This window comes from Corvus cornix, chromosome 4 (genome assembly GCF_000738735.6).
Source record: "Corvus cornix cornix isolate S_Up_H32 chromosome 4, ASM73873v5, whole genome shotgun sequence".
NCBI classification, from domain to species: Eukaryota; Metazoa; Chordata; class Aves; order Passeriformes; family Corvidae; genus Corvus; species Corvus cornix.
In genome coordinates, this window is record NC_046334.1 from 15,957,478 (window position 1) to 15,971,928 (window position 14,451).

Sequence of the window (14,451 nt, forward strand, 5' to 3'; positions counted from 1 at the left end):
TCCTTTCGAAGTGCAGAGCAGCACAATAACATTCAAGGCATGTCATCTGTGCTGGAAGCTCTCTCTGGAGACCACCACTTGCTGAACAGCACCGAGGCTGAAGCAAGGCAATTCAATTTCTATATATAGCAGGACAATGAATAGTTCTAAGGCAGTCACGATCAGAAATTAAAGACCAAATGACTACTTCACTTTTGCAATGATGTACACTATAAAGTAAAAGAAAAAAAAAAGGCAGTAAATTGTGCCCTTCACTGAGCACACTGTTCCTGCTGGTTTAAAAATATTCAACATGAAAACCAGAATTGTTTTGGTTTGCTTTTTCTAAAAAAAAAAAGCCCAAAATTGAGCTAGACGGCTTCTGATTTTGAACTAAAAATTTAATTCACCCATAGATTACAATTCAGCATCCATCTGGGTAACCTTTAATGTGCACATTTTTCCTTTAACAGAAAGGAAAGGTAACTTACACCTCAGTTGCAGGCAGAACAGTTGCCTTGCAAATGCTCAAGGATGTAGGGCAAGTCTCAAGTTAACCATACTGAAGGTCTGGAGTTTGTCCTTAAAAGCAATTATTTTTACTGTAGCAGAGGAAATAACTGGAGAGAGTAACTGATGTCCTGCTAAGACATCCAGAGAGTCTCTGAGATGCAGAGCAGTGTATTTTGTGATTTCCATGGTACCCATGCCTGGGGATGCCAAAGCCAGCAATAGGTAAGGGGAAGGAACATCACACAGTCACTCTTTATTAGCTCTCTTTCTTTCATGCTGTACAAAACCCAAAGCCCAACAATCAACAGTTAAAGAAGGAATTTTTGAAATTTCAGAGTGAGTCAAGCTTAGAAGAATACTGGCTGATGTAGCATCCACAAAGTTCAGGGCCTCCAGGCTGGCAGAGGAGTCAAGTATGCTAAGTATGTTTTCTTAATTCTTGCATACTTTTCTAACCTCCTACAAACTGACTATGGGGGTGGGAGGAGTATTAATTGAATCTGTGTTTCCTATATTTGTCCAAGTTAAGAGCTGCAGTTGGTCAACACAAAATCCTCAAGTCCTTCCACTTGCTACACTCTCCTCAAAGCAGGGGAATTAGGGAAGAAGGACCAGTGAACGCCAGTTAAGGAATGTGTGTGATTATGGGAGTCTGGGGATTTCAAAGTTGTTAATATACGAGAAGGCTGCTGTTCAGTGACCCCCAGTTTGTCCCTTCTCCCAGTTGAACAAGCCCCATTTTCTCTGCCTCTCCTCAAAGGGCATGTGTTCTAGCTCCTGAACACTTTAGTGAGCCTTTGCTCAACTCCCTTTAATGAATCTCCACCTCCACCTGGTTTCAGTGGTTTCTTGTTTTGTTTTTGTTAAAGGATGCAATATTTGGAATATGGTCTAAAAAATGTTAAGCAGAGGATGTTAATCACTTTCCTCCTTCTGCTAGCTCTGCTACTGCTGATAATGCCCAGACTGCTGTCCAATTTTCCTTGCTGCCAGGTCTACTCCTGGCTCCTGTCCAGCCTGTCCCCCAGGGCACGCAGGTCCCTTCCCCAGAGCTGTTTCCCTGGGGTTATTCCTTCTTAGGTGCAGGAGTTGGCCATCCTAGTCCAGTCTGCCCTATGAACATATAGCCTGAGCTTTCTTGCAAGAAGCCATGAGATTTCCTGGTTTCAAACACAAGACTTTTTGCCTCTTTTCAAACAAAATACAATAGGATATTCCAATTATACAGTTACAATGTATGTATAATTACAACTCATGCCCACTGACACTACAATTAGCAGGAATAAGCTTTCTCCTGCTGGCTGTACCTTCTTCTCACCATGCGAACTTCCTTTCATCAGTAATGTGCATATTGCAGCTTACATTTGCAGGAGAGAATAAGTTCTTAGACCTACCAGAGTGCTTTGAAACTCCTATTAGTAATGACACTGCAGTGAAAACACATCACTTTCTATCAATACATTTTTTGGATGCTGCCTTTTTTTTAGTTCATTTTAAAATTGGTTTTCAAAGCACATCTAATAGATAATGAATAAAATCAGAATATGGGCAGCTTGTGCAGTGGGAGCAAAGAACCTTCCTATATTATTATAAATTGCTGATGCATGACAACACAAAATGAAAACAAGCGGGAACCATAAAGCACTAAGATGTCTGTAACTAGAATTAAACACTGTTTTTCAATTTGTTTGGCATTGGAATTAATCTCAGGCAGGCTTGGGTTGGTGTTAAGGTGTAGGCTGAACTTCTGCAAAGGAAGCATTTCCTTCACCTAACAAATGTAGAACACTGCACCAGGCAGAACTTGGCCATGAAATGAATCAGTCATGATAAGCCTGCACAAATATTGACTTGAAGTTACAGACTTGCTGATGCCTTATGACAAAGGTACTCTGTTGTCAGGGGCAGAAGTGGCAGAAATGTGACGATTTTGCTTCCACATCATGTTGTCATAGCTTTTACCTGGCTCATCATCCTTCTGCTGTCTGCTGGCTGAGGTGCACCTTCTTCCACTGCCCCTCTCCAATGCTTTTATCCCCTCTCATGCCACAACTAACTGCTACAGAGATACTGCAGATGAAGAGTCTACAAGCATTAAGAGGGTGACTATTCGGAAGCAAAAGGCATTCCTGTGAAGAACTGTACTTCCAAAATATTTGGCAGAAAAAATGATGAACACTATCAGCTATAATTGGTAACTACTTGCATCTCCTTTACAAAAAAGAAAGGAAAATACAGTCCAAGTTATGGAGACTAGAACACAATGAAAATCACGGAGAAAATCTCAAATGCTGTTTCTTAAGTAAATTTCCACTAGAGTAACTAAACAAGAACATCTCTGCTGGAGAAGGAAATAAAAGAGAGCCCTCATAACTCATGTTGTAATCCAAATTCAAGTGGCTCCTCCTACATCTCAGTGTCTCCAAAATCCAGAAACGCACAGACACACAAGTGCTGACCTGTGGTTTGGTTTATCCTTAGGATAGGGTGCCAGAGGAGAAACAAATAAATCAACAAGAAACCACAATATTCAGAATTGCATTGGCTTGGCTTCCCCACAGCTGGTGGAAGGCAGGGAAATTTACAGGATCCAGTTCTGACCAGTCATTAGATTTAATCAGCAGAACTGCTTTTTCAGAGAGCTCTTGGAGGTCTGTAAAGCTATATCCAATTAAGCCAAGATCACGCATAACATCAAAGAGGAAAATCACATGCTAGTAAAGGGCATGCTGAGCAGTTATTCATTAACTAGAACATTCCCGTGGCAGAAGTTTTGTAAACACTTTGAGAAACTGTATTTCCATGCTCAACAGATACCCAGAAACCTTATGAAAAACACTACAGTGCTATATGCAAATTCTGCATATGTCTTCTCAAGAGTTGTGGAAGCACTGTGATTATTTTTTATAATACATACTCACAGTTAAGAGGATGGCTTTAAAATTTAAGAATGCTATTAGTCAATGATTTTCCACAGCTAACTAAACACAGGCAGGGGTCACATCTAAAGTGTATGGACTTCTGATTCAGGAGGAAAAAAGGAGAAAAATCTGTGCGGCCATTCTGCCACCTTGCTCCACAAGGAATGGCTTGAAATAAGCAATATCTCAAAAAAGCCCACCTGCCACTCTAGATCTACCACAGCACACACACTCAGTGAGCCAGGAGGTTTCAGACAGCAAAAACCACTGAGGGCTGATGTTCTCATAGACGGCCCACACCCGTACATGTGTTCTTCTAACGTGCAGCAAAGCATCCTGGTGCTTCCAAAACAAGTTCTGGTTTCATGGGCTCTACTGATCAGAAAGGGTCAGTTAAGGTCAAAGGAACTGATCTCAGCTTAGAATCTGGATGTGAATTTTAAACAGCTCTCAATTCTTCATCAGTAATTCACTGACAGAAAATAACACATCAGATGAATGACTTTCAACAGCAGGGCTGGGAACAAAGGTCCTGGAATAACACAAAGAAGTGGCTGGCATGGCCACATAACACCTAATATGGAGTTTTTAATTATTATTTCCCATCAGCTTTCTGCTCAGATGTTCCCCAGCAGAAAGTGCTGTTTTGAGTGGATCAAAGACAGGGAATATTTTCTCTACAGAATTTTGTGATGTATAGGAGAGGAAAAACCCCACCAAAACCAGTGGTAACAGAATTTTGTTCCTGCCTGAATAATTTTCTTCTCTTCAAGCCTTCTCCCAACCCCACAGTTAGTGTGATGCTGGCAGTAGAGAAGGCAAGATAAACTCCCACCCTGGAGTTTTGAACATTTGCACACCCAAATAACCTGCTTAGGAAAAACAACCCTGAAATAAGAGCACAACTAGATACAGGAAAGGAAAGAAGGGAATTTTGAAAACATCACCAGGAACTTGTCACAGTTGATCACATCGCAGCCTGCACTACACTTCTGGTCACAGCCAATGCCACCTCCTTCTCCACAACTCTGCCCACCCAAATTCACTGCATTATTTAATGTTCTCACATGCATGCCTCCCTCAGATGCTGTTTTCTCCACTGCCCCTGCATGGTCTCTATGGAGGTTCCTGTGGTGGTACTTAAACAGAGAGGATCTTCTCCAAGCTGGAGTTTAAAGATGATTGGCTCTGTCTCTGCTCAGATTCTGCCCTCTGAGCACTGACTTCTCCCATGACATGACCCCCAAACAAGCCTGGCATCTAATTTTTTGGTGCCAATCACAATAAAACTTTGACCTGAATTTCCAGGAAGGGTTCTATACCTGGTATCAATGGTGAAGATGATGTCATCATTCTCTTGTACTTCTTCCCATGACTAGCCGATGGTTTTCACTGCTAATTTTATTTTTTGCATCATGTTGCACAGCTTAGAACTAACAGATCTGCTTTATGCAAGTATGGATTAGGTTTGCAGAAGGCTAGTTTTGCCTTTCTTTATAGTTAGGTATACAATCTGCAAATGAAGTTGTAATAATCATTCAGTAAACCAATCAACAAGACAAGTGTAGTTAGCCTAATGTGCCAGTGCAACCATAGCAAAGGCTTGACTGAGTCCAGTTAATGTTCATCTTTCCCCTGACTTCAGTGGGACATGGACCTAGTTAAAATATATGCTCCAGCATTCTGCAGCTCTGATCTAGGGGCCTTGACGGAAAATGTATATAAGAAAGCAAGTGAAACGAATTTTGCATAGAGGAAAGCAAATTAGCAGCAACACCTCCATCACTCTGTCCTCTGCCCCAAGCGCTGCTGCTTCACTTGGGAGTTTTAGACACGGAGAGTTTCTGTATCGGAACATATGGGGGAAGAATCAACAGCTGAAGCTCTTCTTGGAGCAGCTAAGGCTGTACCCAGGCACAAAGGCAGCTGTCTGCAAAATTATCAGTTAATCCTTTATTCAACTTCCAAACATTTCTCAAATAGTTAAGGGTATAAATGGGGCACAGGCAGCTCTAATTCACACTGACACCTTGAAATGCAATACACATGCACATCCTCCTGGCCAGCCTCCAGCAGGACTGAACTCCAGCAACCAAGGGCCTTGGGGAGGGGGGTACAGGGGGCAAACAGCTCCCAGTGCTCTCTCAGCTGCAGGTGATAGCTGACCTCTGCAGTAGTTCTGCAGTGAGCCCCTCACTGGCTGTGATCCTTCGTTCCAAGACATCGCCCCTGACTGCCTGCTCACCAACCCTCGAAAGCAATGATGTCACTACATCACTGCTGAGGCTTGGGAGCAAAGAGCTGCGTGGTCTGGCAAAAGGGCAAATGGCAGCACAGAGGAAGAGCTGAGGAAGGAGCAGGAGAAGAAGGTGATAGAATTTGTGTAAGCCCTGTGTAAAATAATTTCTCACGCTTCAGAAAAAACAAGGCAATTTAGCCCTTTCACTTGGATTTCTCAGTCCAGCAGAGTTTTTAAAACAGCACTAATATCCTCTTCTTCCCCCACACAAAGTTTTTGTCCTTGTCATGGAAACAGCTTCTCCCCACCCATCCCAGGTGCCATAGCACCTTAGCATCACTTGTCATATCTCCTGTCTCAGACATGTGCTTCCCTTCCAGTGCTTTCAGCTGCCATACTATGACATTCAGCCTCCTCTTTGCCCTCTTTCCCCGAGTACTGCCATGCGCTGCTTCAACAGGAGTATGTGCAATGCAGAACACAACTGGCTATAAACCTCTCTATGCAGCAGGTGAAAAGGCAAATGCAGGCTGCAGGGCAGCATGATGAAGTGGCAATGCAGCACTTGCACCAGGACAGTGCATTGTAGAGCTACACTTCAATCCATCAGAAACCTCTGAAGCCAAGGACTCCAGCTTCTGCACAGATGAACATTTATCACCTTGCTTTGCTCCCTCTCTTCTCCCTCCCTCCCTCCCTCCTCCCACACAGACAAAATGCAAATATAAACTCTTTTTCCTGATGTTCTGCCTAACAGGGAACTCAGAGCATCACAGGTCTGATTCCCTCACTGTTCTCACTCAATTCTGCTCAGAGGCACTGCAATAATCTTGTCTCATTCCACCTCATTCCTGCATTCATGGGCTATTATGTAGAGGAGACAGTAGCTGCTGGCCAGCTACAAACAAATGAACAAAGGAGTAAATAAATCATTCGTGGAATGTTGGCATCTGCATTGTTTAATGCCTTTTGTTTCGGTGCTCTCATCTGCCCCTGCACACAGAGCCCCCTCGACTTCTCAGAAGCCATGGCTTCACCAGCAAAGCAGAACACAGCGACAGAACAGACCTACCTTTGCGGAAACTAAAACACCGCTTAATTCTCCTGTAAGTAGTTTTAGGAATGAAGGGCGCTGCTGCTAAGGCACCTGGGCTGCGGACTCCAGCATTTCTGTCTTCAGGCATCATACAGGCCAGAGCCTCCACGTCCCTCCAAAGCTCTCCTTTACCAGCAGCATCCAGACGAAACACCACAATTGCTCATCGTTACTGACTGCTGAGGAGTTTTTATAGTAGTGTTTTTTCCTCTGGAGCTAGGAGATTTGTGGTCTTCTAGATCTTGGGTAGGGCTTGAAATGATTCTGATGGTCTCTTCCCTGCTTCAGTTTTGCTTTGGGGAACAATATTCTTCCATCTATTTCCTTTCGTTTCTTTTATTTCCTGCGGTGAGACAACTGCCTATTATGCAATGTCACAACAAAAGAGTTTCAGCAAAAAGATGTATCTTCCATTCAAACAGAAGTGCCTGCACAGATGGAGGGGGAGAAAGACCTCTTCCTCCCAGCTGGAACAGGAGGCTGAGTGGCAGAGACTCTAATTCCACAGCAAAAGCTCAGCACTGTGTGGTGTGCAAGGGGAAAGAGAAGAACAATACCAAAAAGGCCACAGAAGAATCCTCCAGGATAAAACACTCCTCGCTGGCACCCTTTATTTCTGCAACCGAGAAGCAAAAATAACAGTCCCTTCGCCTGAAAGGCTCTTTGTCCATACCAGATTTCTCTCAAAACTGCTTTTACACAGCCAGCTCCTCGTGTGACGCTCTCATGGGCTTCTCGCTTGTTTTATTGCCTTCCAACTACCAGGAGCTCTCCCGGGAGAGGCGCGTCAGATGCGGCAGCGGCGCATCCTTGCTGCCAGGATCCCGGGAGCTGCTGAGGAATCCGTGCCTGCAGCGGGGGATGCTCTGGCGGCTCGCTCGCCACCGGCCCCGCGGCGGGGCTGGCAGCGGGGCTGTGCTGCTGGCAGCGGGGCTGTGCTGCTGGCAGCGGGGCTGTGCTGCTCCCCGCCTGCGTGCAGCAGGTGCGGGAAGACGCGGCGCAGCAGCCGCAGCGCAGGTTTGTGTCTCCTCGGGTGACTTTGAGTTGACTTCAGGCGCCTGTCATGTGCAGTGGCTGGGAAAGCGAGCAGGCTGTGCCTGGCTCCTGCAGGAGGTGCCAGACCTTACACTGCTACCCCTGCTAAAATGCACATGCTCCTTCTTCTTGCCTCCTCCCTCTCCCCTTAGTTGCAGGCTCTGTAAAAAATTGCCTTTTTAATCTAATCAGGAAGGGAATTTCATGTGCAAACAGGCATTACATGCCCTGCCTCATTTACATTTCTTTTCCCTTTCAGATTTTTTTTTCCACAGTCACCCTATTCCTCTGGTGCAAAAAACAACCTGTTTCTGATGAGCTTAGCAGATTCCCACCTGCCCCCCTCCCAGCTTCTCCTTCTAGCACAGGTTAACAAATAACAATTTAATGATAAGGTTAATAATTTACAGAGCTCCTCACTCTGGTACCAGGAGTCCTCTCCCACTGCCAGACAAACTTTAAATATTACTGGCTCACCAAGGCTTGTACACATCCGCTGCACACACACACAGAGCTTACTTACAATGCTTAGAAGAACCAGAAAATTCACATGTTACACAAAGTGGCACTTGAGTTGTGTGATACCAGGCTATTGTGGTTTACCATTAAGTACTGAAATTTAGGAAGCTGATATAAAACTAGCGTTTTGATTAATTAGCTGTCTGAAACAATTTTGTGCTGCAAGTAATTACTTGTTACTGGCTAGTCATCATCATGTGATTGCAACTTTCCTGTATCTTTTTTACAGCTATTATGATATATAAACCCATTTTTAACTTCAGCAGCTACAGCTCATAAAGGCAGGCTCTTAAGACATCTTAAGCCAGAAATGCCTGTCTTAAGAAGGGTCAGACTGTTGCAGCAGCTGTAGCAACATCCACGTACCAAAGAATAATAAAAATACCAGTGTGTCTGGACATTCATAATTACAAAACAGTTAACAGGATTTATTTAAAATTGTTAAGATAGCTCTGACTATCAAGTAGTTAATAAAATGGGGGACATGTTGGAAACTCGGTTCTTAATGGTGACACATCCCATGATACTGCCTTTGCCTTGTTATCACAGTCAAACCTTCTCCACGAACACTACACCCTAAATTATGTTCCATCTATTTTTGCAGTCTCCAGGGATTTAACTCTTTGCTTCCCATTACAAACAACCCTGAATCAGTACACTTGCTCAAGAAACCCAAAAAGAAAAACAAGAACATACTTCAAAGTGTTTCAACTACAAATGAATTGAAAAGGTAATGCAAGGATTGCACCCCTCTAGTTTTATGCAAATCAGCAAGAAAAATCCTCAGCGAGGTGCTTCCCTCAGTAATTGCCATTAAACATTCCTACAACAATGATGGTGTCCTGAGAATTTTCTTGGTGGCTGGAAGGATTCCCAGCTGCAAATCAGAAATAGCTCTTGCCCTATAAAAGCAAATGAGGAGCTGGTGAAGAAAGCACAGGGTCAGGACTTGAGAGATTTGGTTTCTATTTGTAGCCCTGTTCATGGACTTGGGCTAGAATTTAGTTTCACCTAATCGCAGCTCCCCGCCTGCGACATGTAGAGACACCTCCACTTGCAGGAGAACAGCAAGGCTGCCTTTCCTTATTATCTGCCACAGAAAGATACTGTGGTGCAGGAAGCCAAGTGCAAAAATTCACAAAGATACTCTTTGAAAAATCCACTTCTCCTAAGCCTCCAAATTTATCACTGCCACAGCAGGTTATGCTGCTCCTGGACTGGAGTAGGAGAACGCTGAGGAGCTCAACATGAGGCCTGCTTTGCAAAGAGAAAGCTGGAGAGGGGTAATCTTTGTGCTACATAAAAACCCAGGTTTCTTACCTAGCCTGATTACAGAAGACTGCTCCTTGTACCTTCCCTTTCCCAAACCAACTCCATATACCTGTAGCAGTTCATGCCTTTTAAGACAGATCTTTTACTTTGTGAGTTTTGGGGATTTTTGGTATGGGTTTTGGTGGTTTTTTTAAGCATTCTAATACCTACATTCCCAGATTCAGGACTGAACAATCTTATTTAACATAAAGAGCCAGATTCTAGTGAGATGACTGCTTTGCACCATCTTTTAAAGGCACATTTCCCCAGGAGAAGCCAAGGAGAAGGCAGTCATGTTTCAGAGATGTCAGGCAGGCCCTAGCTGACCAAATCCCTCAGTGCAGCCCACCAGTGACGCCAAAGTCCTCTCCTAAACACAGTGTGACCTGAATAAAGCACAAAGGAAGATGGGTGGCTTAGAAGAAAAGTTTTAAAGAAAACTTCCGTGAGTCTCTCCCTCCTCCCTCCTGTGGTCTACCCAGCAATTAAGAGAAAGAAATCTGAAGTCAGCAATCACACTTTTCAGTGATAACTGCACTTCTTGGTCGTGAAACAGCACAGACAATCCTGCCCTCCTGACTTTTTTCCAGCAACCTGCAGAAAAGACCATCATTTGTTGCAATATAGGTGGTCTTCCACCGTAGGAAAATACTTCTGTCCTCAGACTTCGGGATTTGAGAGCTCGAAGGAACAGACTGATTAACATACAGCCATTTTGTGCAAATGTATCAATCATACTCGTATTATAATAGAGACATTATCACCAGAATAGTAATGATGAAACTTATTATAATAATTTGCAGCCCATTCACCATAAGAGAGATTTTTAAAAAGATAACTAAGACTCCCAACAATAAATTTTGGTCCGGTACTACTGAGATGCCAATCAAATTCCCACACTGTTAGTGCTAATATTCTGAGGCACAGCTTTCTACAATACTATTACTGGTCTTAGCTGTCACTGGCAGGAGAATTGCTGACAGCTTTTTGAACAGTCATTTAAAAAACATCATGGATGGTTTTTCAGCTGGTGACCAAAGGAATTACCTTGCCTCTCCCTGCTGGAAAGCTGATTTCATACAAGACCAATCTTCTGTGAAAACTTCCCCTCACACTATCACGTGTTACCCTCATCAAGGGAAGTGGTTCCAGACAGTTCAGTCTTTTAAATGAGCCCTCTGCATGGGAACATGTTTACTCCACTTTTCTGGAAAGATCCAGACCATTCTCCTCAAAACTCTGGCTGTGACTGAGAGATAAGAGAAGAACCCCTATGAGTCTTTGTGTATCTGTGAGCACTGCATGTTCCCTCAGTGACTCACCTCCTCCAAATGGTGCCCATATAACCCTGCGGATGGATTTCACCCAATCCTCCATGTCATTCTGCGTGCTCGCCATGAGAAGGTAGGTCTCATGATTAGCTGTCATCCGCTCCCGGTCTCCTCCTGCAAGACAAGATAATTGCACTTAGAAACCCTTTTGCTTCCATGCCCAGCCAAGCTCCTCCAGTCTGACTGCTGGAAGCACCAGCAGTGGCTCCATAGCAAGCAGACATGGATACTTGTGCAGTGCAGCACTTGCTGTCAGACATGGCTTGAAAAGAAGGTCCTGTAAGTACATTCCTCATGAGACAGTGAGAAGCTGTCATGCTTCCAAAAGGAAATGAGAGGATAAATGTCATCAGTAAACAAAAACAGCGCCATGCTGTTCCAAGAACCACAGGGGCCTGCACCAAGCTGTAACTTGATACACACACTGGAAATTTTGCAGCAGTTACTGTACCACAACGGAGAGAATAAATGCAGAGACAGATAAGGGTGCTTTGAACAAGTGGCGATGACTCCATTCTTATTTTCAGGAACACACTGTGCCACACAACACTTGATACACCCAAGTGCTGCTGGGACTCTCTGAGGAGAAGGCAGACAACACCGTACAACCCACTGCCTTCGATGGGTCTGGTGAGGATTAGATTAAAAGGGAACACACTGCCTTTTTATCCTTTCTTTGAAGGACGGGCCCACACTAATGAGGTCAAAACCAGAACTTGGCTTGCCACAGCTCCAGGTTTCCAGACGTTTAGTACTGTTTCACTTCCACTCTAAAAAGTACCATGTTAGTGCAAGGGCATGTGGGAGATTCAAACCACCTTTCCAGCACTGCAGAATGCCAAATCTTTCCAGAAGAAGAGTGGCATTTTGAAGCCCTTTCACTGAGCCAAGGGCAGGCACAAGTACTTCATGCACAAATGCAACGCACCTAGAAATCCTGTCAGTCCTGTATTCACATCTTTCCAGCTTCTTACATTCCCATTTTTTATCCTAGTCATATCTAAAGTAAATATCTCTGTTCATTACAGCAGGAATACTGCTCCTGGAAGAGAGCCATGCTTAGTGCTGGGCATTGAAACAAACAGGTTTTTAAAGAGAAATTTCTTAGGGGCTATAAAATCCTGGCACAAGTATTCTGAATTAATCTACTCCTGTAGACCACACTTTACAGAACTAGGACGCACAACTATAAAGGGGACTTGGTGAATGCAAAAGCCAGACACTGGCAGATTCTACTGAAAACTTAAGGTTTGCACCATTACTCAAAACTTAAATTTGCACTTAGAGACTCTGGTTTTCTACAGTCAAAACACAGCCATTCATACACCCTGTGTTCCCCAAAAAGGCATCGAAAGAAGTAATGCAACAACCTGAACTACGATACATTTTAGACTATACGACGGTCTGAAAGTCTAAAGAACACTTTTTTTTTTGGTCTTTTTTTTCTTCCTAAGATATAGTAAGGATGAACCTATTTTAAGCATCAATACTAGACAAATATAAAGATTAAGTAAACTGCCTTTTCTTTTTTTTTTTAAACCTTGTCAGTGACTAGCCCGAGATCAGTACAAAGCATCGGTCTTACTTCTATGCTATGTTCCATCCTTTTTACCATGGAGAATAAAGATATGGGAACAGGGAAGCATCAGCATCCCAAACCATAGCACTCCACATCAACCCTGCCCCACAGAAAACACACAGTCAGGCCCTGGAAATTTGCTCCCCATTTTTACCATTTACATAGCCATTTTAACCAGAACAAGGACAGATCTCTCATTCAAGGACAAAAAGGAGACAAGATACCATCTTCGGTTTACTTAAACAGGCCTATTTTACACATCATTTAGAGCTCTCCCCCTGAAAAAGACCAAAAAATAAGGAGAGAAGCATAAAACCTTAATATATTTTCATAGCTATCAAATATAAAAGTAATAAATACAGTATAGAGAAAAATAATGCACCACAGTTGAGTCCTGTGGCTTAATAAACCTGAAAAAAATTATCTAATCATATTGCACTGTATCTCCTTTTCATTTCAGTGGACTAGGATCCTGCAAGGTGCCACACAAGAAAACCCAAAAAACATGCATAAACATAATACATATCAGATCCAGCAATAAAAAAAGTGGTGACGTGATTTTTTCACTAAAGAGACAACAAAAAAGATGACACATGATGGTCCTCCTCCTAGGTGCTGCCAGATTGATCCATATTCTTTTAATAGCCTGCATATTTAAATTCAACAGATTATGTAATATTTACTTAGCAGATTATGCAGTATTTACTGAGTTACCATGTTATGACAAATCAGAGGGTGTTCTCCAGATAGACTGGATTAATCCCAGAAATCTAGCTAGTTTATTTATAGTGTGAATTCCAGAGCAGTACTTCAGCTCAGGTAAACACCCAGTGAGCCAATACACAATCAGCCTGATTTTGCAGAGAAGGAAAGCATAATGTTTGGTTACATTACCTTGTTATGAGAAAGTGAAGCTTTCCTAACAGAAGGAGTTTCATCATTTTACAGCAGTTCTGGATCTACTTTCTAATTCAAATCCCTTTCTTTCACAACACAACATTGCAGGGATCTTGCAGGGTTCTCCTACTTGTGTGTAAATGTAGATATTATTCATTAACTAAAGCTTCATTAAAAGATTCTTCTGGGACACAAGAGCACTTGGATTGGTATTTTACTGCAAATATTAATTTTTAGCAAGGCTATATTTTAAACACAAAATTAATAAGATGAGACAAGAAGAAATGACCATAACTTGGGAAAGACGTCGTCTCAGATACAAAATACCAGGAAAACAAAAATAGAATTAGAAGGACATTTCTGAATCTTCAGTAGGTCTACAAGACACTTGTGAAAGACATTGTTTAGAATATCCACTTCCACTCTTTTTTCCTTTTAATACTTTTGTTATGATTACAATGAAGCATGAGCAGATCACAATCTCCAAATATCACACATCTATTCATACCACGTGTGCCAGCACTAAGAACATCAACTTGAAAATGGTGCTCAGCATGAGGTCACATTGCAGATGTGAATCCATACTCTTTCCCATGTGCAAACCATAATCTATTTTACCACTCTTGTTTTATAGCTTCAGATTATGCCTTCCCAAATTTCTGTGCCTGGACTTGCAGCCCAAGAAATGCCCAAGCCTGTGTGATGTGGCCTGGTTGTGAACAGCCAACTCCAGGGGGCTGGAATATGAACTCCCCTTTTTTCCCTGTCTTTTTCCCTTTGTTACTTTGCAGGTGTCACAGGAGCAGGAAGGAGCAGAACCCAGTCTACCTGACCAAAGAAGCTGACTCTGGCATGTCTGAGATGAAAGCTGCTGTTTGCACAACTGATGTATATTCCAGCCTCTGGAAACCACCAAAAGTAGTTGGATCTACACTGTTTGGAGGCTCAGAACTACAATGTACCACCACATAATGTTACTCCTGTAGCCCTAACCGGACCCTATTCTGCTTTATTTTCTTGGCAGCAGCAGA

At 43.0% G+C, this 14,451-nt stretch overlaps 1 protein-coding gene across 7 annotated transcripts in view; it reads right to left on the minus strand.

The window, feature by feature from the left end:
- The window catches only part of ARHGAP24 (Rho GTPase activating protein 24), a 185,071-nt gene that overhangs the window by 19,345 nt on the left and 151,275 nt on the right, over window positions 1–14,451 (minus strand). For 6 of the 7 annotated variants that reach the window (XM_039551303.1, XM_039551304.1, XM_019293454.3 and 3 more), the window contains one exon: window positions 10,936–11,058. In XM_039551303.1, coding sequence (XP_039407237.1) covers window positions 10,936–11,058 — 123 coding nt within the window. Of the gene's footprint in view, window positions 1–6,724; window positions 8,029–10,935; window positions 11,059–14,451 lie in introns of those variants that run through there. The other variant, XM_010411959.4, reaches the window with a different exon arrangement.